A 24,861-nucleotide genomic window follows, 5' to 3' on the forward strand; every position below is an offset into this window, starting at 1 on the left:
ATTGATAAAATGCTAAAGGAGGCAGTTTTCAGTTCAGCATAAATCAGAGCTATCCCACAGTGCATTGGGCCTTCTGAGAGAATGAGCTCCCTGTCACAGAAGGAGTTCAAGACTAGGTTGCATGGCTAATTGCTGGTGCTCTTATAAGAGGAAATTTAAAATTTAGATACTCTTTAAGATGCCTTCCCACCCCAGCATTCTAATAGGACTGTGTGAGATCCCTGGCTGGTGGGATGGGCATTACTATTCCCACTTTATAGAATAGGAAACTCAGGACCTGAGAGTCCAAGGAGCCTGTCTCAGGTCACACAGAGTCTGGCAGGACTGCAAGTTGAACCTGGCTCTGCTGCCTCCAAGGCCAGGATGCTTCCTATGATGCTGAGTTGCCTGTGGGTGACAAGAGGAGGGAGGGAAATGGGCTTTGAGAGCCTCTCGCTTCCTGTTTCCAGGGTTCGCTGCTTATCTAATGAGTCAGTAGCATTCCGCCATTCCCCACAAGGAAGCCTTGCTGTTTGTGTGAGAAGGTTACATAAATTTGGATGTTAGAGACTCTTCAAATTATCATTAAACTCAGTTTATAGTCTCACAGACATACAGGCAGCCCAGGGGCGAACCCTCGGGGAGAGCCATGTGTCAGCCAAGAGGAATGTGTCCTTGAGTGGAAAAGATGATGGGTCGACAGCTGGTTGTTTTGAGTCTCTAATAAGCTAACACAGATGTTTGTGGATACTGTAGATGGGGAAGGAGCTGGTCTCCCCAAGCACTCAGGGGAATATAGTAGCCCCAACATGGAATTCCTGGCCTGGAGGTGAGTCAGTAACCCCAAAGCCAAACAGTGTATTTTAAGAAAGAAACTTGGGAAACCTTGACTCCTGCCTTCAATATCCTTGTCTCTTTCCAAACATCCTACTAATAAAAAGCTCCCTCTTCTTACCCCTGCCCACGCACCAGGATGTGTTGTAATAATTTTTTGTCCTGGAAAAGAGTCAGGATGGCTCAGTTACTATTCTGGAGCTTGGCCACTGGGGAGGACCCACCAGGACAGAAGGCACCTCCATGGAAAGCGGTGAACCACAGCAGTGGACAACTGTGAGTGTCCTGCTCACGTCTGAGACAATGTTTGATGTTTCTGTGGCAAAGACTAGTTGTCCTGTTCTTTCCCTGCCACATGGGGGGACCCGGAGCGTTGCACCTGAGGGACAAGTTTTCCTCCATGGTTCCCACTCACATTATTCATTCCTGTTACTTACAATAGAAGGGATGGGAATGGTCTGTTTTAGGTTTGCACCTGGAGCCCAGGCTCTGTCGGATACCTGGCCTGGGCTGGACAGAAGTTTGACATCAGCAGCAGCTTCAGCCATTCAGCAGACTAGGGGAGGAAACCACCCCCTTTCTCTCTAGCTTCCCAAACTGTAAAGAGAGAACTTGCTAATCTGCTGAGATAAATGTGATAAAGAAGGGAATTGATAGTTTGGGGAGGGGAGTTAAACAACCTGACTTTTTTTTTAAGTTATCTGCTTTTTAGCTCCAGGAAAATGCCTTTTTGAGTCTCTTCATCTTTCTATCTCTGGCTACGTTATCTCTACTGTGCCCTGATCATGTAGAAGAGTGGGATTTTTTTCCCTGCAACTTGAATATTACCCCGGTATGTTGCGTGAATGAGACATTTCCCATGTTTCCATCAGAGTAATATACTTGCTTTAGTTCTTAAGCATAAGTGGACATGATAAAAAACATGTGCTGAATTATTTATGAAGAATGCATTTAAACTATTTTAAATGTCTTTTAATTTGTAAGACATTACTTATTAAGGAATTGGTTATTATATTTACTGCTCTAATCTGGTGGTAAAGGTATCCTTAAGAACCTGCAAGTACTTTAGATTTACATATCTGAGTGAGAGAGAACATTGTATAACTGCCCTGCCGTTCCTTTAGTTCAGTAAAATAAAACTCTGAAATTAAGACTTATTTTCAGTGCATTGTTTTAAGGATTACAAATAGCTATTTCATAAACTTGTTTAATCCATAATAAAGACATATTACTCTCAATTTTTTTAAAAAAATTGATATGATACATTACTGAGTACCTGCTATATACAAGACACTGTGCCAGCCATAGTCTGCAATCTACGGAGAAATAAACAGTCCTGCTCTCAAGCTTTTCATTTAAAGACATTTTTATTTATCTAGTGGAGCTGAGAACTGACCTCTAAGCTTTCTTAGCCTCTGAGTCTCTGTATAAGTCTGGAGCTCAAGAGGAGTTTGAGGGTGGAAATACAAAGTTGGGAGTTGTCGGGTCATAGATGGTATTTAAGGTCAAGGCAGCGATAAGTTCCACAAGGCCAAGAGAGAGAGAAGAGACTATGGCTCACCTTAAGCATGCCCTATGGACAACTGCAAGTCAAAGTGCTCACAAAACTTAGGATTCGATCAGGATATTATTGGTAGGAATGGCAAGGCAGGTGAAAAGGTCTTTGTTCCGTGTGCCAGCTCTGATTGCTAGGATCTAAAGCCTCTCTAGGTTCAATAGGCAAGTGTCATGGTTGCTTAGCAATGTCTGCTCTGAGCAGGGGAATGAGGTGTGGCAGACATGTGCTATGCTTTAGCCATCCGGGATCTGGAGGAGTCTAGTGGCCTAAGCGTCTGTGACTCTATGAGCACTCGCACTTGCTGGTCCTTCTGTGACTCCTGTAGCAACTGAGAGGCCAAAGGAACCTGCAGGTTGAAGATATTTTTTCTCCAGGTGTTCAGGATATTTCAAGAACTAAATCAAACCTGTCCACTTGGTCCACACAAAAGAGCAGCTCCTTCTTCTGACTTATAAAAGCATTCAGGAATATGGTCTCTTAGATACACTCCACCCTCACACTCATCCATGATCCCCTCTGAAACAAAGCAGTGGATCCTTTGCTCACACCCTTCCACCAGGTGATGTCTGTGTGTACATGTCCCGTGAAATCTCATCTTTTCTGCAATTGTTTCAGCTGAGTGTTGTTTGGACCTTACAGACCCACCACTCTCAGAGCACTGTCCCCTTGCATAACTAAACATCTTTTTACGTGACACATCTCTCAATACAGAAATGAGAAACAGAAACTTGCTTAAGGATAGAAAAGTATTAATCGCCCCACCATCAACCCCCCGAAACTGACTTATTAAGAGGCTGCACATACAGCACCCTCGTAATTTACTCTTGGAGCTGGAAGGAAGCCTTTGATAACTTCATCTCTTCGCACCCTGTCCTTGCTTCCTCAGTTCCAGCCACACTGGCCTTCTTACTGCTCCTTCTACATGTCTTTTTTGTTAGAGCTGCAGAGCCTTCCTGCCTGCACTTTCCCCGGCCTTGAATGTCCTTCACTTTTCATGGCTGTTTCCTTCTCATCACTCAGGCTTGGAAATGGTCTACATCCAGGCTGGGTCTAGTGTTGAGGCTTCTACAAGACAGGACATTGGAATTGAGAGTCCTGCAGAAAACTGGGAGCTTCAATTGGGTGCCTCCCCTCATGAAGAAGGAATAGGCTCTGCTCCCCAACATTGGGAAACGACAAGAAACTTGTGTGGGGGGTGTTTCTTGGACAAAACCACATTTAGAGTCCACATTTACAATACAGACATGGTGCAAAAATTCCCAAGTTAAGAAATGAGTATAAAATATTGTCCCCTCCCAGTGATATGGCTGAAGAACTTGGCAGAAGGAAAAGTAAAACGTCCCTGTGGGGACACTCCCACACCCATGCTATGTGAAATTCCTGGAGGGAAAAAACAGTGCTCCAATGAAAATAAATTCGTGATTCCCAATAACACGCCCGGAAACAATCCACACTGTGGGAAAAGCAGATACACAACTAAGAGAACAATTAGAACCCCAAGAACAAAGAAGATTCTGAGAAAGATTATACAGTAGCTATACTTAAATGTATGAAAGGGATATTTTTATGAGAATTAAGTAATAAGGAAAGTACCCTACACTGTGAAAAGAAAATGTCAGACAGACTTAAAAACAACAAATGAAACTTCTGAAAGGGAAAAGCAGTGATGGAAACCCAGCAGGGTGCACGAGTGGTAGAGCAAGACACCATCGGAAAACCCAAAGCCTCAGAAGTTACTGCCTGCAGGTATTTCCCAGAGCCCCCCCATTTCCTGCTCCCGATTATCCGGAAAGGAACTGGGACACCAAGATGTTTCATGAGGAAAGATTCTTCTGCGCTGCTGTTGATGAAACAGAGCATTTCTTGAGGGAAAGGGAGGATGGGTAAGACTGGAATCTCCAAATCCCAGTGTTACCACTCCCTGCCAGAAGGTCACGGGCATGGTCTATTCACTCTCACTTCCTCTCTGTCTCTCTCCATGTCCTGTTCATTGAAACACACTCGTGCACAGTCTCATCTTATTCATTTCATTAGGCTTAACCAGATTGCTTTTTTAATAAACCTGTATGACTAGAAAAAATTCCTAAAAACAAATGATTTTATCAAGATAAGTTATGTAAAGAAAAGGTACCTGGATGCCTGTACACCAAACCGTTCACAGGGATTACAGTCGAGGCACGAGGTTCTCAGAGGGTTTGATTGCAAAGCCATTCGTCTCTATAATGTTTGATTATTTGTGAGCAGGCATTTCTTTTGTAATTAGAAAAATAATGGATTTTTATGATGAGTTAAGCAGCAATTCTTTACTAAAGACAGTTCCTTGCCCTAAAAAATAATAATAAAGAAATAAGCAAGCATCCCACCCTTCGCCCTCTGGTGAACTGAGTGCTGGGCTAACCTCGGTGCCCATGGACAACAAAGCAACTCATTATTGTCCTATCCCACTAAAATCGAAGTTTCTGGGGGGAATCTTTGTCTCTACTACTCACGACTGTTTCATCCCAAGCACCCAGAACAATGCCTATTGCAGTGCAGATTCTCAATAAGCGCTCACTGAATCAATGCACACTTTACAGATGAGGAAACTGAGGCATGGAGAGGTTAGGGAATTTGTCCAAGGTCACACCTGTGGCAAAAGGTGGAGGCAAGCTATGAGCCCAGGTGCTCTAACTCCAGAGCCCACCCTCTGTACTCTCTCAGTTCTTTTAACATGAAAGGAAAGACAGTTCATCATACTCTAGACACCCTCTTGATACAAGAAGGCAAGGAAGGTAAATGGGAAGGTCTTATGGAAACTGCCCTACTTAGCATACTCATGTCTTCTCTCTCCAGTTTGTTCTAGGGCAGGGTTAGTGCCCCACCCTGCCACACTATAAAAGGGGCTCTGTAGGGACCAGCCATCAACTCCCATTTTCAAAACTCTAGCTACTGGCAGGAAGGGAAGTATCCTCTCTTTTTATTTTTATTAAGATATAATTGACATATAACATTGTGTAAGTCTAAGGTATACACGTACTGATTTGATGCATTAATATATTGCAATATGAGTACCACCATAGCATTGGTTAACATCTCTATTATATCACATAATTAAAATTTCTTTTTTGTGGTAGAAAAATTCACCAGCATCTGGGTCAGTTGGCCGGCACATCCTGGTTCCTTTCCTCCTTCTAAACTACCCATGGCCAATGGTCTCTTTGACTCTCCATTCACCAGAACGAGGTGTCCCCTTCAGGCCTCTCCACAAACTACAACACACACACCCACACACACCTCCCTGTACAACCCACTCCAGGAAGGGTGAGGGGATGTAGCTGAGAGGCCCTTTGGCTCCAAGCTCCTTATGGGTCTCATTTAAAATTATATAAACAAAGAAAAAACCCCAAGCTTATGGCATCCAGACTACAAAAAAAGTTTCAAGGTTTTGCTTTAATTTTAAAAAATAATAAAAAGCATAACTGTTTGTTCTGAGCCTTGATTGTAATGTCTCAAAGGAGCATTCACATTCTGAGCCCTTCTCAGTGGAAACAGTCACTGGTCAGTATTTTTATGTACACTAAATTTTAGGAATATCTTCTGCAGCTCAGTCTGCATCTTACCTCATTCCCCACCTGGCCCTCCCTAGGACTGCAATCTCACAGTCTTAAAATACCTGAGCAAGAAACACTTGCCCATTTGATCCAACTTTCTCTCTTTAGAGATAAGGGAACTGAGACAGAGAAAATTATTTCCCCAAAGTCAGATGATGATATAAGCATTGGGAAATTAAGGGGAACCTATCCAGTTGTTTGCTCTCCTTCACAAAATTCATGAGATCTTTTCCAAGTTTCCATTCAGCATGTAATTATCATGTGCTTTCTCTGTGCAAATCAGAGTATGTCCAATAAAGAAAAGACCTGGCTTAAAGAATTCAGTCTCCCTGAGATTGTGATATGAACACATAAAATAATCAGAAAATAGTTCAAGCAAGCATTAAGTTATCTATTTCTTCATATATTTATCCATACATTCACTCGATGGAAAGATATTTATTGACCATAGGGATAAGTCAGAAACAGACTTTGTTCTCAAGCTTACAATCGACTAGGGAAAAAAAGAGATATGCTCAAAGATTTAATGCTAGGTTTGTGTAGATTGAACATGTGCCTAGTTAATGGCCCTGCCTGCAGTGTCGATCAAGGCTGATAAAGGAAATAGGTAGTCAAAGGGCTTGGGACATTTGGTTGGGTTTAAAAATCATGGCCTTGTGCCCAGGAAAGAGCTAGCAACTCACTTTTACAGAGCACCTACTCTGTGCTGGATGTTTTACATTTAATTATCACAGCAACCCTTAGAGATCAAGAACTGAAGCTAAGCAACTGTCCAAAATCACCCAGGTAGAAACTGGAAGAGTTTGGACTCACCAGAAACCCATCTGGCTCCAGAACCAGAGGTTGTTTACTATGGACCTTCTGCTGTCTGGTCTTCCAGTCCAATTGGGAAGGCCCTCCCCACAATGGCCCCATCTGAGTTAGCTTGAATCCTTGAGGGTAAAGGAAATGACCCAAGCTGTTGCGATACAAAGATACTTTGCCACTGTGGCCTCTAGAAAGGAGAGTGCGGCTCCAAGGGGAGCTGGTAACATCCTATGGGATCTGTGCCACTGGGCACTCCTCTCGTGCGACTTTTCTGTACCATTCATTCATTCATGCCTTCATTTATTCAACAATATCTAGGGCATGGCTGGCGTGGCTCAGGGTTGAGCATTGACCTACAACCCAGGAGACAGAGGTTCGATTCCCAGTCAAGGCACATGTCCAGGTTGTGGGCGTGCAGGAGGCAGTCAATCAATGACCCCCTCTCATCACTGATGTTTCTCTCTCTCTCTCCCTCTCCCTTCCTCTCTCTGAAATCAATGAAAAAAAATTAAAAATTAAAAAAAAAACAATATCTAGGGAACCAGGCAAGTGTTGGGCCTGGGCATACAGCAGCATGTCTGCTTGGTGTTTTAATGTGGGTGTCTGAAGCTGATTTGTCCAGAGGGCAGGAAAGGGGATCAGTTAAAGCTCCCTCTTTAGTTGCCCTGCCATACAGTAGTGATTCAGACATCCCCCTCCAGGACTCCGCCTCCTGCCTGCTTTGATCTAGTCTGTCACCTACCTTGACTCTTCCCCTTTCTTCCCCTCCCTGACTTTGGCTCACTTTGGTCCCCAAAGTCCCCAAAACTGGGTTTTCTGACTTTATTGTCTTCCACCCCTAGACTGGCTGTCATACTTTGAGATAGAATTTATCCAGTTCTGTGAGCGAGGGGCAGTTTAGACTCTGAAGAGGTTGAGGCATGACTGTGTGAAAGACCATATGGTACAAACACTAGGGCAGTTCAGCTGAAGAGAGAGATCCAAATGGGCCAAACTCATCAGGGAAGCTTCACGGACGACATCAGTGGCTGGCGGCTGGGAAAGTGCACAGGGTTTATGAGCACAAAGTTGAGGAGTGACGTGCTGTGCCCTAGAGGAAAAACTCAGCACCGACCCTTTGAGAGGTCAGGGGTCAGCATGTCCGAGGTCAGGGGTCAGCATGTCAGCCGCCGTCCTCATCCCAGCGCTGGGCTTCCTGGCGCCATTGGCGCGCTTGCCCAGGGACTCGGGCAAACAGGGAAGCCGCGGAGGAAATCCAGGCTGTTCTGAAGTGCTTTCTGTCCGGCCTGGGACTGCTGTCAGAACAGTGGCTGAGGAATGGCCGCATTATCCCGGGGTTTTCACTTAGAAGTTGCTGCTTCCTGTGACTGTCTTGTTCCTTGATGGGAGTTTTCCCCGCTGGGCCAGAATGCCAGCCGCAGGAGCCCGCCAGTCTGGCTCACCAGGGGACTCTCCCAGTGAGGGACCTGGGAAGTGAAGGGCCTCAGGGCTCCACCCTCACCCCCCCCCCCCCCCCGCAGGAATTCCTGCCTCAACTTCTTTGCCAAGCGGAGCTCCAGGGACCACGGACTCACTTCCAGGGCCTGGCAGCCTCTTTCCATCCAGTGTCTGTAGTCTCTGCCTTATTTGGCACTAAACTGTGTGTCCTTCTGACTTCCACCTGTTGGCTCTGCTTTTCCCAAGGCCACATACACTGAGCAGCCCTTCATCTTTGTAAAGATAATGATTATGCTTCATTGCACTTGGCTTTTTCTTTTGCAGGCTCAGTATTCCTGCTTTCTCCAATCTGTGGTTTCCAGTTTCCTCGCCTGCAGAGCAGTTCCCCTGTCCTCTTTGTGACCACTTCCCAGCGACTCCCTCCCTCACACATATTGGTGGAGCTGTGGTGTGAAGGCTCCACATCCGTCCCCTCCATTGGGCTCTGAGGCCCTAGAGAGAGGGACCATGTCATACCTAAGATAGTTCCTGACACCAAGAGGATTCCCTGCTCTATATATTTCTTTAATAATTTAAACAGGAATGCCAATAAACGATTGTGATGCAATGTGATATATGCGATTATAGAGATGTGTCCAGACTAGCCCAGAGGAGAGAGCTGCTGCTACCCTGAGGGTAGAGAAAGCAATGGGTCAGAGAAACCTTCCTAGAAGAGGTGGCATTTCAGCTGGGACTTAGAGTTTGTGTAGGAGTTGGCCTGGTGAAAGAGGGCCTTCTAGGCACTTGAGCGAAAACATGGAGCTTTGCAAGGGCCCACAATGGTGGGGAAGCGGCAGTATGTGCCAAGGATGTTGGAAGACATGGGCAGGAGCTGAGCATTAAGGTTGGAGCCAAAGCGCACACCACCTATGGAGTCTGGGCATAATCCCAGAGGAAGGGGGAGCCCTGTAAGGATTGTCAAAAAATAAGTGGCCTGCACAGATTTGTGTTTAGATAGATGGGGAGGATGGGTTGAAGGAGGGAGAATAACCTGGAGGAGGTGAGATCAGTTATTACAAGATTCCAGCCAGAGCAGCAACTGTAGTATTCCCAGGGAGACGTGGTCTTGCCCTGGATCCCCTAGCCCCACCTGGTAAAGTTCTTTCTTCAGAGAGTTGTGTCTCTCAAAGTGTGCTCCAGCACAGGTGGCAAGAGTGGGATGCAGAAGGGTAAGGTCTCTGGTCAAATAAGTTTAGAAAATGCTGGGTTAAACTGGTTTCTTAATGCAGGACTTTTCAGAGCCTTTAACATGCATTGCATATATTGTATGTAACATTCAGAGTTTCCCAAATGGGTTAGCCACAGAAACTCTGAGAGTATCTAAAGGGACTCGAGTTTAATGGACTATGCAAAACAGAAACAAAGACCCAGAGCTCCATGATTCTGTCAGTTCTAATTCCGGGAAGGAAGGCATAAATAAGGCAATAGCTTTGCATCGGGTGGCAACTGATCTCACTGAGCACTGGGCCGTGGGAGTCTTGCTTGCGTGTTTTGCGTTGGGGGAGCAGAGTGGGCTCGCATAGAAATATGAGTGGTAGTTTTTAGTCATTCTGTTTGGAGACAGGCTGAGCAAATTCACCAGCTCCTCCCAGGCCCCTTGTGTTTGTTCAGGCCTGAAAGAGGTCAGACCCAGGTATTTGAAAGAATGGCAGGTCCTGACCTATGGAAAGAGAAACCAGGTCGGCAGCTCCCGGAATGTTTTGCTTTCCCCACTTCCCTCACGCAGCATTCAGTAGGCTTGCTGGGCGGAAGGGCGGGACAGCCGCCTCGGAATCTCCAAGCCCAAGTGGCAGGTGCCCAGCTCTGTTGGTCCTGGCCTGGGTCCTGCCACACTGTCCCACACAGCTCACCAGAGTTCCCAGGCACAGTGCTGGAGGAAACAATGTAAACATCACCCACCTGACAGCCTCAGGTCTCTAAGTGAGCCCTGGCCTTGGAATGCCCTCTCTAGGCAGCTCCAAGGCCATTTCCCAGCTGAGTCCCCAGGGTGGAGAAATCCGGGCAGCTCCGCGTGTGGCTGGGGGAGGTGCCTCTTTCTCTGTCACAGGAATTCTCCCCTGGAGAAGCATCAGATGTTTCTGAGCCCCTGCCAGGGCTTCAGGGTGAAGAGTTCGAAAGTGCAGAAGGGGACAGATAAGCAGGAGCCTCCCCACTGAGTGTCGGGCAGGCAAGAATGTCAGCAATAGCTGCCAGCACTAAAATTGGATACTGCCCAGAGCCCTGAGGAGGGGCCTGAGCAGGGTCCCTCCCGGGGAGCTCTTGCTGCTGCACCCGTGCCACAGGGAGGGTGGCTGCCTCGGCCCCACACACTCAGGGCGTCTGGTGAGTTTCCGCTCAGAAAGGACTCTACCTACTGACTCTCAGGATTGCCCTGTCACATGTTGCTCTTCTTACTCAGGATCGTCAGCCCTCCCTACTTTGGACTTGTAGAAATATCTGAGTGAAGCTTCTATTACATCCACTCCAACCCTGTGTTAAGGAGCCCATGCTGCTCCTCCAACACTCTCAGAGCAGGAAACCAAGGCCCAGAGAGAAAGGGGACTCAGAGCTTATTTCAGAGGCAGAAGGAAAACACGGTTATCCTGTCTCCCAGGACAATGTTTTCTTCATCACATGGCACATCCTTTCTCAACAGAGAAAGAAGTCCGACTTGATCATCTGCTTAGTTTTCTTTTTTGGAAATTTGTGTCGCCATTAAAACTAAACTGAGGTAAGTTCTGCAGAGAGATAGAGCCAGAATCAGATTCCAGCTCCCCTACTTTCCCACTGCAGTAAAATCAGTAACCCCTGGAGCAAATAGCATCTGTAGCTCAGGACTCCTTCTTTGAAAGAGCAGCTACTTCATAAGGTCGTGTGAGGATTAGTTGAGATAATATGTAAAGAGCTCTGAGAGATGCCCAGCAGGTAATCAACACTCAGTAAAATTTAGCTGTTTTTGTTACTGTTGTTAGTAGTCATATGTTAATGAATATATGTAAGGCAATTATAATTAAGATTTAAATTGTTGTTATGCTGAAAACTCATTATTTGAATGTCCATGGATGAAGTGAGAAAAGTCTTTTTTCCACCTAAGTCATTTAAATTTTCACTTTGAAATTTTGTTTTTGTTCCCAATTGGCTCTTAATTAGTTTCACAAGTTGGCAGGTGAACTCACAACACTAAATGTTTACCAGCTCCTGTATGTACACCCTTTCCTGAAGCATCAATAGATGCTTTTAGATGGATGGATGGATGGATGGATGGATGGATGGATGGATGGACGGACCGACAGACAGACAAATGGTAAGATGGATGACGCTAAGAGCAATTGAAGTAACCACCCTTGATTCAGACTGTCGAGTGGTCTGGTTTCATTAAAAGCCTTAAAGGAGGGGCCAAGGGACTGGGGGGAAATGGTGAAGGGCCCAGAGGTCTCAGTGGAAACAAAGAACAGGTGTAGTGGAAGCGAGGGAGGTGGAAGGAGAGGCTGAGTTCAGAGGCTGAAGCGGGCATGTGAGATTCTAGAGCAGGACTCTTTCTGGGAGGAAAGGCCCAGGGAGCCCGTGGGGAGGGGCGTCCAAGGTGGACAGGGTTCTGGAGGTCCGTAAGTCCAAGCAGGCCTAGGAATGCCATCTAGGTTATTGGCTGGGCGATTCACACAGCCTTTTGTGCAGTCCCAAGTTAGGATTAAAGCGGCCTGAATTGATGAGGTTTTACTCGATATCTCAGCATATTGCTCCCTGAATATAACATGAAACAGTAATAGTGCACTGAACAAAAGTGCTTATTTATAACTCTCGCCTTACTCTTACCTCCGAGTGGTGGTGTTTAAAGGTCGTGTGTGTGCGTGTGCGTGTGTGTGTGAGAGAGACAGAGGGAGAAAAGAGACCACGTATCACATTCTTTTGCTGTCTGACCTTTCCAGCATTTAGCTCCAGGCCCCTTGTGGAGCCACACTGGGAGTCTTGTGTGGATTATATATAGCAAAATGTCACCGGCAACCAAACACATTCTGTTCCCCCTCCCAACCCAAATACTTGAAATTCACACTCTCAACAAAAATTCACAGGGCATTTTGGCTTGGAGAGCACGGCGTTATATTTGCACACAGGAGGTTCCATGCATCATTTCTCTTCATCATACAAGGAGAAGGGGGTTGGGGTGCTGGGTCAGGAGGCACAGCGAGCCCCCACCCCTAACCCCGTCAGCACTTGCTCTGTGACTGTGAATAAGAATTGTGGCCGGGATGACACATGTGTTTAGCACTTTATGATTTAAAAGCCACCTTCGGCTTTTAGTCCTCAAAACAGCCCACAGAAGTTATCCAGGCAGATATTGTTGTGCCCACTGATGGATGGGGAAACTGAGGCAGAACAGGAAAGTGAACTGACGTGTGCGAGATCACTCAGCTGTGTGGGGCAGAGCCAGGTCAGGCCCACGAGCCTCCTGACCTCGGCCCAGAGCTCTCGGCCCTGGCCTGTGGCAGGATACTCCCTCTCCATTTCTGCCCCTGTGACATGAGGCACCTCTCAATCCCCTACCAACAGCCCTAACTCACTAAGGTCCTGGGAGGACGATGGAAGAAGCAAATATTTGCCTGCTTACTGGCATTTCTACTGTGCAGGATAAGTCATGCACAAAAGTATGAGTTTGGAAAAAAATGTTTTCTGGGCCTTTTCTGTGCTACTCACCCCCTCATAGCCACCAGCCTCATCGGGGAGAGATGCCCCCGCCATAGCACAGGAAGCCTGCACAGAACTATGTGCCCCACCCACCTTTTCAGCGAGGCCATAAATCCTTCTTTCCAGCTGGCCCCAAGCCTCTAGGTCACACCTGGTTGGGAATGGCAGAGCCCTTCTCCGAGTGCTCCCACACTCCTTGCTGATCAGTCAGGGCATTTTCTTCTCAATGAACATGACCTCAGATACAATTAGTTGCAAATTGACCGATGAGATAAAATCTTTTTTTTTTTGGCCATGGATTAAGTGATTTTTAATAACTCATATCACTCTGGCTTCCAGAAAAACTCCAATAAGAGACACAATACAACAAAACTATCAAAACCAGGTTCAAAGAGCAAGAACGGAGTCAAGGGGAAGGTGTGTGCAGAAAGCCCAGGCAGAGAGGACCCACTGTCAAAGAACAGAAACCTTAGCTTTCACCTTCCTCACAGACAATGTCAACAGTGAAAGTAGGTTATGAATCTAGTAGTTTTTTTAAGAAATGCAACCTTATCCTGACCTTGGAATCCAGGAGGCAATTCTAGCATAGATTATAAATATGGCATCTCAGGCGGCTTTGTGGGCATGTCTTCACCCACCAAGGCAGCATTTCTCAGGGCTCTCTGAACTGTCAGATCAGCACCATCTGGGTGCTTGCTAAAAATGCAAATTCCTGTACAGTGTGTGGAGCATAGTTAGTAATTAATACTGTATTGGATACTTGGAGCTTGCTGAGAGAGGAGATCTTAAATGTCCCCACTAGTCAAAAAAAAGGGGGGGGGGTAACTATGTGAGGTGAGCAATGTGTCATTAGCTTGACTGAGGTAATCATTTCACGATGAATATGTATATCAACATAAAAATGCAGTTTCCTGAGCCCCATGCCAAACTCTGAGTGAGAATCTCTGAAAAACAGACCTGGTGATCTGCATTTTAGGCTGATTCTTCAGTACCTTCAGGATGGAGAACACCCTCACCATGGTGCTAAGTAAAAGACAGTGGCTTAATATAGTCACCTTTCTCAACCTTCCTTTCATCTTCTCTGGGAACAATGCTGAACCCAGAAGAGTCTCTAGTGGAGGAAACTGAGGCCTCAGGATCACCCAGGGAATCTGGGGAGGCTGCAGAGGGTCCCAGGCCGCAGTGCTGGAGGAGCTGGGCTCTCCACATGCATTTGGGTTTAGAATGAGAATTCTGCTGGGATGCCAGATGGCCACAGGCCACAGAGAGAGCAGCCCATCCACCCATATGGGTCTGCCATCCATAGCCCATGGGAGCCAGCAGCCCACATTAGAGACAGTGATGTGGGCTCTACTGACCACCAAGCCCAATGCCCCTGCACTCTCCCTTCCCCCTCCTCACCCATAATGGGGCAGGCAGAGCCAGGAGGCCAGGCAGCAGCCAGGTGGCAAAAGCCCCAGTGAATGAGCCATGCCACACATGCTGCCTTGCTGACCGGAGCCTCCCCACCCCCCTGCAGTCTGGGATCTGCTAGGGATCGGCCTCAGGAGGCAATCACGGGTTCTTCCCTCTCCCTCCCCACAGGTTTGGAATAAATTGCCTCATCCAGTTTGAAGACTTTGCCAATGCCAACGCCTTCCGCCTGCTCAACAAATACCGCAATAAGTACTGCATGTTCAACGATGATATCCAAGGTAGGTTTCCACCCCATCTGCCATGGCCACCGAGGACTAATGCCTCCTCACAAGGCTCACCTGGATGCCGGAGAGGGGGCATCTCGTAGCTGGCTTGCTGCCAACAGCTGTTGAAGAAAAAGCATTAAACTTGCATTCTAGTCCCACGCTGCTAATTCTTAGCTCTGTGACCTCAAACAAGCATCTTAACTTTGCTAAGCCTCAGCTTCCTCATCTGTAAAATGGAGATCATTACTACTTCAGAGGAAAGTAAAAATTATATGATTTAATATATGAAATAAATACTGAGCAACCCTGTCACTTTCTAGCTAGCTGAACTTGGGCAGATCAAGTCTCTGAGCCACAGTTTCCTCATCTATTCAATGGGGATAGTAACTACCTAGGAAGGTTATTGTGAAAATTTAAAGAGCTAATGTATGGAAAGTACTAGCACATAAGACTCTCAGATCAAAGCATCAGTTGTCATAAAAATGGCCTTCCCTGGCCACAATAACTTGCTCTTGCATTTTCCAAACACAAGATGTGTCCCTGTCAGGGAATCAGAACAATTTCTTCTCTTAATTTGGCTGGAATGCATAGTACTCAGAATGATGCCCCTGGAAGACATTGGCCCCGGGGCTGCAGAACTCTCCAAAAGCCAATGGAAAGCATCTTCTAGTTCAGAGTCTACTTGGTCACCTGTTCTGTGGACCAGAAATAGCTGGAGGCCCTTGCTTCTTGCTATGGAGATGCCAGTATGTGAAACTGGAGCAGAAGGGGTGGTCCCTCAGGGACCAACTGAGAGTAAAAGACTGGCCAACCCCTCATTTTGCAAGTCAGGCTCAAACAGGTGATAGCTTTTCATGAAATGAGCTAAGAGGATTCAAACACAGATAATAATAGCTAAGGTTTAGAGCTGAATGTTTATTATACATCAGGCACAGTTGTAATAAACATGTTACATAGTTAATCCTATAAGATGTTATCATCTCTGTCATATAAATGAAGAAAGTGAGGCATAGAGAGAGTGACTTACATAGCCAGTAAGCAGAGAATTGAAATTTGGACGCTAAATTCCAAATTCATTGTCACTTGCCTACTGTTCCCAGATCTTACACTCCTCCTACAAAACTAAATGCCTCTTCCTTTCCAGGGGTCAGCATTAAGGGCTAATGAAATGTGATAAATAGGTGTTTGGGGGTCTTTTTTGTCAATTTTCAAGAGGCCAAATAGCACAGTTAAGCATATTTTAGATAATTAAGATCAAAATATATGACTTCAGTGCCTGAAGAGGTGGGTGCCCAGAGAGAGAAGACCCGGGAAGGGAAAACTAGCACATGGCAATGTCCAAGCCCAGCACATTCTGTTCCCCCAGCCCTGACGCAGGGGACTGGGGCCGGCATCGGAGTCCAGGAGCACTGGCTGGGGGAGGGAGCATTCACATGCCAGCCCTGGAGGAAACACCTGCAGGCTGGTCCCTGGCGGCTCCCGCGTCAGGGCACCCACCCGTGAGTCAGCAGCAGGACAGCCATCCCCCTGAGCCCACTGGCTGGAAGTGGAAAACAAGGCCCTGTGGGCAGCACACCTGGTGCACAGACTCCAGATGTGCAGGCACACAGCCATGTGTTCGTACATTCTTGTAAACACAGGCAGAGGGGCACATCTGGGATCGCCCACACACACGGCTGCCAGAACACAGCTCTAAGATGGAACTGTGGCTGCTGACCTCTTCGGGAGAAAGTCTCACTCCCTCACTGGAAGTATAAGGCCTGCTTGTGCCCCTCTCTCTGTCCCCCACTACTCTCTCTCTCTCTGTCCTCTGACCCACCCTTACTTGAATCCTCTGACCCCTTCCCTGTCAGTTCTCTCTGCGTGTGAAAGTCCTGCTCCTCAGCTTGGGACACATTCTTCATCAACTTTGCCTGAGTGACTAACTCCTGCTCACCTTTCAAGACTCAACTCCAGGGTCTCCTGTCCCAGAGAAGACCCCACATCGGCCCCCGCCTCCCCAGTCTGGTTTGGGTGCACACAGACACCTGTGCTCCCATCCTTTCCTGTACTTACTGCACTGTACCCCAAATGCCTGCATTGAGTTGTCGGTCTTCTTGAGACAATAAGCTTTCAGAGGCAGGAACCATGTCTTCTCTGTCCCCGTTCCCCAGCTCCCAGCACAGCGTCTGGCATATCATAAACGTCTGACGAGTGAATGAATGAAGTCTACACATGCAAACTGACATTCTCATAAGCACACCCACCCATTCATGTGTATTGATCCCACAGGCGCTTCTTGATAACGTCCAGGACACGCCACGTGTCTTGGTATCTGCTTCCCAGGGAACCCAAGCTGTGGCAAAGAATAACATTTTGCATACACATAGGACTTCAGGTTTGAAAAGTGGTTTTCACTCACATGGTCTCATAAACTTCCTTCTAAAACTCCCTCCCCCCTATGGGGAGGACAGTCACTGCCGTAACCATGTCACTGATGAGGAAACTGAAGTTCAAGGGTTAAGCTTTGCTCCAGGTCACATAGCCAGACAGGCACAAAGCTGGGGCCAGTTACTTCTGAATAATAATAACTGGAACCTAGTTATTTCCGACTCTGAACTCTCCACTCTCTCCATGACGTCAAGCCGCCTCTTCTCCTTTGTGGGTGAGGCGGTGCAGCAAGCCTTCTTGCTAAGGATTAAGTTCCAGACCCCACATAAGCATGGGGGTCACTGCTCTCCAGCATCCTGATGCTCTCCTCACCCTCCTGATTCCCTGCTCTAACTCCCAGAGTTTACAGACCCAGAGAGAAAGCCTACGGAGGGCAAGGGCCTCACTCATAGTCACCAGCTGGTTAGCCATGGTCCAGAGCCAGAAGCCTTAGCATTCTCATTGCTAAGTGGACAATTAAAGGACTGGTGAGGAACTCCAGGACGCATGGGGCAACATGGAAAATTAAGCGCATGCTGTAATTACCTCCAAATACAAAGTAAAAAAAAAAAAAAAAAAAACACAAGACTACGCAGCCTTGCAAAAACATAGGAAAGGAAAGCCTGCATGCACAGAGTTGGAGAGGGTTGGGAGAAAGGGAGAGAGCGATCACAGTGGTGATCAGAAACCAACACCATGCCACATGTGGTTGCTGGGACAGGCCAGTCCACCCCAGCAGGACCAGTGGTCAGAGTCCACTAGAACCTCACACGTGGTGGGGCTGGGATCAGGCTGCCCAGATGACAATGAGACTGCCTGCTCCGAACGTCAGCCCAGCCTCATGTCCTCAGTGGAACAAGGAAAGACATGACCAGAGGCCTCAGGATCCCACCAGACTGAGCCCATGAGAGGGCCGTGCCTGGTGCTGAAGAGGAACTGGGGTACGGGATTTGAAGTGTCTCTCAGCCAGTCCCCTGTAACACACACACCTGGGGGGCACTAAACCCACAGGACCAACCTCAGGTGGAGCCTCTGGAGCCCCAGCCGGAAGGGTGCAGTGCTCCCCAGGCGCCCGTGCTCTCCTGCCCCTGCCCCCGGGAAAGTCTCTGAGCCCCAGGCTGGTTCTCGGAGCGCAGGGCAGCCAGCTGCACCGACTCGTCGCTGGTAGCCTCTTCGGGAATTTTGGAAAAGGCCAAGGCTCAGGTGACTTTGTTGTTTCAGCTGGGAGCAGGAAGGCCTTGCCGTAGAGCTTAACATTCAGACATTGGATTGAGACAAGCCTAGGTCTGAATCTCCACTTTTCTGCTTTGTGGCTTTGGCCACATGGTTTAAATCCCCACAGGCTTCTTTTCCTTATCTGTAAAATGGACACAGCATTAACAGCCACATCTGATGTGCAGTCAGCACAGTCTTTTCTTTTCTTTTTCAAATATATCTTTAAAAAGACTGTTGTAAGGACTGGAGTGACGCGCAGGCAGGGACAGGCATGGGACGGTACTCAGTTCTGATACCGAACGTAAGACCTGCGTGCATAGTAGACTCCTGACACATGGGTATGGGAAGGAGGGAGGGTGGAGACCTAAGACTGAGAGGCTTTGGGAAGGTGGGGGGAGGGACCAGTGTGAGCACAGGACTGGGAGGCCTGCAGAGGAGAGAGGCAGAGCCCCACCTCAGCTCTCTCCACTTTCCACAGATACCCTTCAGCCCAGTGAATTACTTATGTTTCTGTGGATTCTCCGCCACTCTGATTTTGAATGCGCTGGTCCCTCTGCCTAGAACTCTCTTCTGCTCTTGTTAATTTCTCTTTGTCCTTAAAGGCTCAAGCCTCCCCTCCCTCAGGACACTCCACCCAGGGCCAAGCCTTCCCCACCTTTCCCCGGGGCCCAGGAGGAAGTGGCATTGCGCAGTGGTCACCCACTTTGCGGCTTCAAAGTACTGCAGGGCTCAGATGCGGTGGCAGGAAAGGGGCAGAGGGGAGGAACGGGCGGGCCGGCTCTGAAGACTTCGTTCAGTTGGTTTGTTGTGATTATGAGACACGGGATTATTTCTGGCTGTCGAGGGTCTGCTGTCCCCTCCCCCCTCCCCCCACCGCACACAGAGCAGCAGTTCCCCGCCTTCCTATTCTCTCTCCCCAACAACGAAATTACCCCTGGTCTCTTCACCCTGATCTCTCTCCAGTCCCCCAAATCTTCCTTTTCACTAAGTCCTGGATTCTGAGGCTGTCCCTGACCTGAGGTCCTGGTGGGTCTCCTGCATCTGGTCCTGGCTCCTCTGAGACAACCCCACCCCCTCCATCTCCCCTGCCCCCATAGCCAGTTGATTCAATTAAACCCGCAAAGAAGCTGAGAAGATGGTAATTATTCCCTCTGTTTCCGTGCAAATTGTGGCAGAATAGGCCTAACCCCACCTTCTCCATGTGCCAGCAACTGCCTTCTAGAGAGTCCAAGGGCCTAGAAAATTCCTTTCCTGACACAGAAGTAAGATGGAGGCAGTTGGAGGAGGCCTTTGCTTCATATCCAATAAGGGGAACTTGAATTTTCTCAATATTTATGCTGTGTACTCCATGTGAACAAAACTGTTTCATTCATCCTACGTACCCAAGGCCGAGCCCAGTGAGGCCCGGCATTGGCGCTCAGTTGCCAATGAACAAACGAATGATGGTAATTCTGCAGCTCGTGGAAGCAACCGTGGTCTGGTAGGAGAGGACACCCAGTGCCCCCATGGCCCCAGGCCTCCAAAGCCACCTTGCCCAGACTCCGACAATGGAGCCTAACTCCCTGTCCTGCTCACAGCCTGGCCTCACCTAATACACAGCTTTTTACCAGTAATCTGTTGTTTAGCTTGGAAACTCCTTTAACTTTGCCAAACGTGACTGCTAAAAGCAGAAGAGAAGCCACATTTTCAGCTTGTCCTGTGTCCATTTCCTGAACCTACAACCTCTCGTGCTCAGTTCGCAGGAAATGTAAATATGGAAAGCTCCCTCTGAAAAGGAAAATTTGTTTTTCTTTCATCATGAATGAGGAACAACCAGTCATGCTTTCTGCTGCCCGTGGCATTTATGGGCACAAGCAGTGGTCCAAAACATCCTTGGACCCCTGGGCTATTCCGGGGTTTCCTCTAGAAAGCTGAGCAGCTTCCTTCCTCTCCATCTTTAAATGCCTATCACGTTACCCAAGAGACCCCCAAAATGAAAGTTAATGATGGAGATAACTTTATTTGCCAAACTTTATAATACAGAGTTGAAGAACTGCTGTTTTCCTCTTGAGCTCCAGTCTGTGATTAGAATAACTTGCCACTTGAGAGGATGTCCTCAGAAGAAGATCCCTGAAAGGTGTCAGTGAGGTAGCCGTGAGTGTGAGGTTCCAGAAGCCAAATGCCGAGAGAGTTTCCCAAAGGTGAAATGAGCAACAGTGTCAAATGCTGTTAAGAGGTTAATCCTCAGGTAAGGATTAACAACAACACAGAGAGAGAGAGGTCGAGGACGAGAAGCCCTGAGGCCTCACCACTGATTTGGCAAGGTGGGCCCTGGCCAGTGGGGCTCAGTTGGCTGGGCGTTGTCCCATGCACCAAAAGGTCACCAGTTCACTTCCCGGTTAGGGCACATGCCCAGTTTTTGGGCTTCATTCCTGGTAGGGGGCATGCAGAAGGCAGCTGATCCATGTATCCATCTCACATCGATGTTTTTTTCTCTCTCTCCCTCTCCCTTCCTCTCTCTTAGGGAAAAAATAAATAAAAAAAATCAATAAATTTGGCAAGATGGGGGTGCTGGTGACTTGACAAGAGGTGGGGACAGTCACTTGATTGGACTGGGTTTCGGGGAGACCAAGAAGAAAGGAAAGAGAGGCAATGCAAAGATTCAGCTCTTCAGAAGAGTTTGGTTATAAAGGGGAGTAAGAAATAGGGTGGGAACAACATAGGGTCAAGAGAAGGCTTTTTTAGGAAGGGAGCTTTAGGACATATTTGTATGCTGATGGCAGTGGTTCAGCAGACAGGGAGAAATAGTGGATGCAGGAAAAAGGAGAGAGAACTGCAAGACAAATTCCTTGAGTGGGCAAAAATGATGGGATCTGACACATACAAACCTGGAGGCAGCTTTAGCTAGGAGCAGGGACAGTTCATCGGTTGTAAGACCAAGAAAGGCAAAGTATATGGACTTGGAGGCAGAAGGTTTCTAGGCTTGGTGGTAAGAGGATTTAGGAGTACTCCCTTGATAATTTCTATTTTCTTTCAACCTCACTTTCCACTTTGGAGATGGGGGAAAGAGGGGACAATAGTACCTACTTCACAGAGTTGTGAAGATTCAATGAACAAATGCAGGTAAGAACATACACAGAGCAGAGCCAAGGTCACGGTGAGAGTGACCATTCAATGGCAGTCGCCCTGCAGCCTTTCATTGCAATTTCCCATTGACTTGTATTCTCCACTTCTTCCAGAGACACAATGGAAAATTTATATCCACTGCCTCAATTCATTTCCCTCTACCTCTTCCACCCCCTGCCCCTCAGCTCTGCCCCAGGGAAACCCCATAAATGCCTCCCCTCCCACCTTCAACCTTAGAGTCAGGAAAGGCTGTCTGAGCTGCATAGACCATGAAGGGCTGTTAGCAGCACCCAGGTTTCCCTGCTTTAATTCCAGCTGGAGGCCTGACAGGGGCAAGCCACTGCCTCTCTCTGGCTTCATTTCCTTTTCTGTACAATTGTTTGATGTCACGCTTTCTAATTCCCATCCAGCTCTGGATTTCGGCATTGAATTATTCAATTTTCCATAATAGGCCACTTCTGTATTTCACAGGTAAGCCATTATTCAACCTCAGGTTCTAACGACAAAAGAGATTTAACACCCAAGAAAGGAAAGACCCATCGAGAGCGCAGCGCCTTTGGGAGCCCCGCTGATGACATATCTTTGGCGCCATCTGGTGGTGCTTCGTGCTCCTTTCAGAAGGCGGAAGGCGGTCCTGAAATAGAATCCAGTGAGCAGAAAACTCCCTCTGTCCAGGGGAAGGAAGCTAGTGCTTCACCTAGAGAGGCCGGCTAGCTCCCTGAGTCTCAAACTTAAGTGGGCGTATAAATCATCTGGAGATCTTTTGGATCACAGGCTCTGACTTGGCAGAACAAATAAAAGGAGGTTTTGAGAGGCAAAAAGTAAGATGGGTGAGGTGGTTTGCCACCACAATATGTGGACTTTGAGAAAATGATGGACAAAGGGGACTTGGGGATTTGGGAGCAGGGTCGTACCAGGCAAATCTGACCACCTCTGTCAGTGATTTAAACAACTAAATCACTTTTTTATGCTTTCTTGAATGTCAGGTTGGTGTTTCTTTTAAATGTAGTACAGTGATGAGCCTGGCCAGGACATAGCCCAGCTTATCAGGCCAGATAAAAAGTAGATATCAGAGCCCTGGCCGGTGTGGCTCAGTGGTTAGAGCGTTGTCCTGTGCACCAAAGGGGCCACTTCTGTTTTTCCCACTTCGGTGCTTTGCGCCTGCTGTTCCCATCATCTATAGGACCCTTCTACAGTTCATTATTTATTCCTTGAGTTTCAACCCAAATGATCTCCTCTGCCAGACATTCTCTACTTTCCCCAGGCATCATTTCAGCCTTTCTTTTCTGATATCTATTTTTTTTAAAAATCCCAGTCAGGGCACATTACCTAGGTTGCAAGTTCGATCCCCCTTCAGGGAGTGAGGCAACCAATAGATGTTTCTCTCTCACGTCAGTGTTTCTCTTTCTCCCTCTCCTTTCCTCTCTCGCTCTGGAAAGAAAAAAAAAAATGTCCTCGGGTGAGGATTTTTTAAAAAAATAGATATCAGAAAAGAAAGGCTGAAAGGCTGAAGTTAGTTCCTAGGATTCTTCTACAAACATGCTGTTTATCTACAAGCTACATATTAGTCAAAGTCAGCATGTACAGAACCAATGTCAAAAGAATGGTAGGGTGGGTTACAATAACAGGATTAAATAAATGTCTTTATATTAAGATGTGTAAAGGGGGCCGGCCCTCAGGAGGTAGCCAGAGTACCCTTCAGGCACCTGGCGCGGCCCTTGGTGGAGCCTGCCTGCAGGCCTGCCGAGGGGCCCAGGCAGCTGCAGCCACAGCTCCCCAACTCAAGAAATTTGCCATCTACCATTGGGACACCGACAGCACTGGAGATAAACTTCATATGCAAACTTTTGAAATTGATTTGAATAAGTGGGCTCCTATGGAGTTGGATGCTCTCATCGAGATTAAGTATGAAATTGACTCTATCTTGACCTTCCGAAGAGAAGGTATCTGTGACTCTTGTGCAATGAACATCAGTGGAGACAGCACTTTAACTTGCACCCAAAGGAATGACACCAACGTCAACAAAGTCTCAAAAACCTCCCCTCTTCCACATATGTTTGTGATAAAGGATCTTGTTCCTGATTTGAGCAACTTCTGTGCTCGGCACAAATACGTTGAGGAAGAAGAATGAATCCCAGGAAGGCAAACAGCAGTGTCTGCAGTCCGCAGAAGATCGGGAGAAGCTGGATGGGCCGTATGAGGGCATCTCTGTGCCTGCTGCAGCACAGCTGCCCTGGCTACTGGGGGAAGGAGGCAAATATTGGGGACCTACGCTTCTTATGCAGGCCTGTCTCTGGATGATTGACTCCAGAGACAACTTCACGGAGGAGCGCCCGGCCAAGCTGCAAGACCCCTTCTCTACGTGTCACTGCCACACCATCATAACTACACAAGGACCTGTCCAAGGGGCTGAATCCAGGGAACGCTATTGTTGACATCAAGAAAATTATGGCAACCTACAAGCAAAAGAAAGCTTCATCTTAACTGTTCTCATTCTAAACGTGACTTGTAACCAGCTCAGCTGAACAATTTGAGTTCCTTCAAAAGTCTTGATTTTCCATTAATACAGCATATAAAATTAAAATTTTAAGGAATGAAAAAAGACATATAAAGCACTTAGAATAATATACTAACTTCATAACATTGTCTATGTTGCTACACCATCTTCATAATGATCATTTTTAATGGCTGCAGTAGTCAGCTGAGTGTCTGCACTAGCTAATTTACTTAACCACTACTCCTTTGTTAGGTGTTTGCTATTTCCAGTCATTCTGTATTATAAATAACACTGTCATAAATATCTTAGGACATACATTTTGGATTTTTCCATACAGAGATTTCCCAGAAGTAGGAGCATGAGGTCAAGGGCAAAAACATTTTATGCCTTTGGTCTATACTGGGAAGAAATAGTTTCCCAAAAAAGGGTTGTAGCTCTTTAAAATGCAGTGTATGCTGGAATGTTTTACTTCCCACTGCTCCCTCACCAGCCTTAGAAAACATCACTTTCTTTGATTTGTGCAACTTTAATGAACCATAAATAGTCCCACTTTAATTTCTTTTCCCTAGCCCATCATAGAGGCTTTTCATTGCCAGTTGTGATTACTTTATTGTGAACTCCATCAGGCAAAGTCTACATCAGTTGCTTTAATAGAGAAAATTTAAAATCAAGAGTTATGAATTGTGCATTAAAGAATCTAAAAGCCAAAAAGAAACAGTAAGGCTCTGATACCACCGCTGAGGCTGGGGGAACAAAGGAAAGATGAGGTTGCTGCTGGCTAGTGTTCGTGTCTCCAAGGGACTCTCTACGAGCTAGTTCTGTAAGCGATGCACACACTGCAAACTGGATTCAGCTGCTGCTTCTGGAACAAACTGCTGCTGCAGAGATGAAAAACCAAGGCTGTGGGGTTGTCAGATTTAGGAAAAACAAAACATAGATGCCCAATTAAATTTCAACTTCAGATAAATAACAAATAATTTTTTAGAATATTTATGCTATCATATGGGACATACGTTAAAGAAATTATTTATTGTTTATCTAAAACAT

At 47.0% G+C, this 24,861-nt stretch overlaps 1 protein-coding gene and 1 pseudogene across 5 annotated transcripts in view; both read left to right on the plus strand.

Annotated features, from left to right (window-relative positions):
- Nucleotides 1-24,861, plus strand: part of ME3 (malic enzyme 3) — a 164,295-nt gene that overhangs the window by 128,865 nt on the left and 10,569 nt on the right. For all 4 annotated transcript variants that reach the window (XM_081153172.1, XM_081153174.1, XM_081153173.1 and 1 more), the window contains exon 8: nt 14,491-14,600. In XM_081153172.1, the coding sequence (XP_081009298.1) occupies nt 14,491-14,600 (110 nt within the window). The remainder of the gene's footprint in view (nt 1-14,490; nt 14,601-24,861) is intronic.
- On the plus strand, nt 22,972-23,801 carry LOC308564883 (succinate dehydrogenase [ubiquinone] iron-sulfur subunit, mitochondrial pseudogene; annotated as a pseudogene). Its single transcript has one exon. The product of its transcript is annotated as a succinate dehydrogenase [ubiquinone] iron-sulfur subunit, mitochondrial pseudogene (transcript).

This window comes from Miniopterus schreibersii (assembly GCF_964146895.1).
Source record: "Miniopterus schreibersii genome assembly, chromosome: 12".
NCBI lineage: Eukaryota > Metazoa > Chordata > Mammalia > Chiroptera > Miniopteridae > Miniopterus > Miniopterus schreibersii.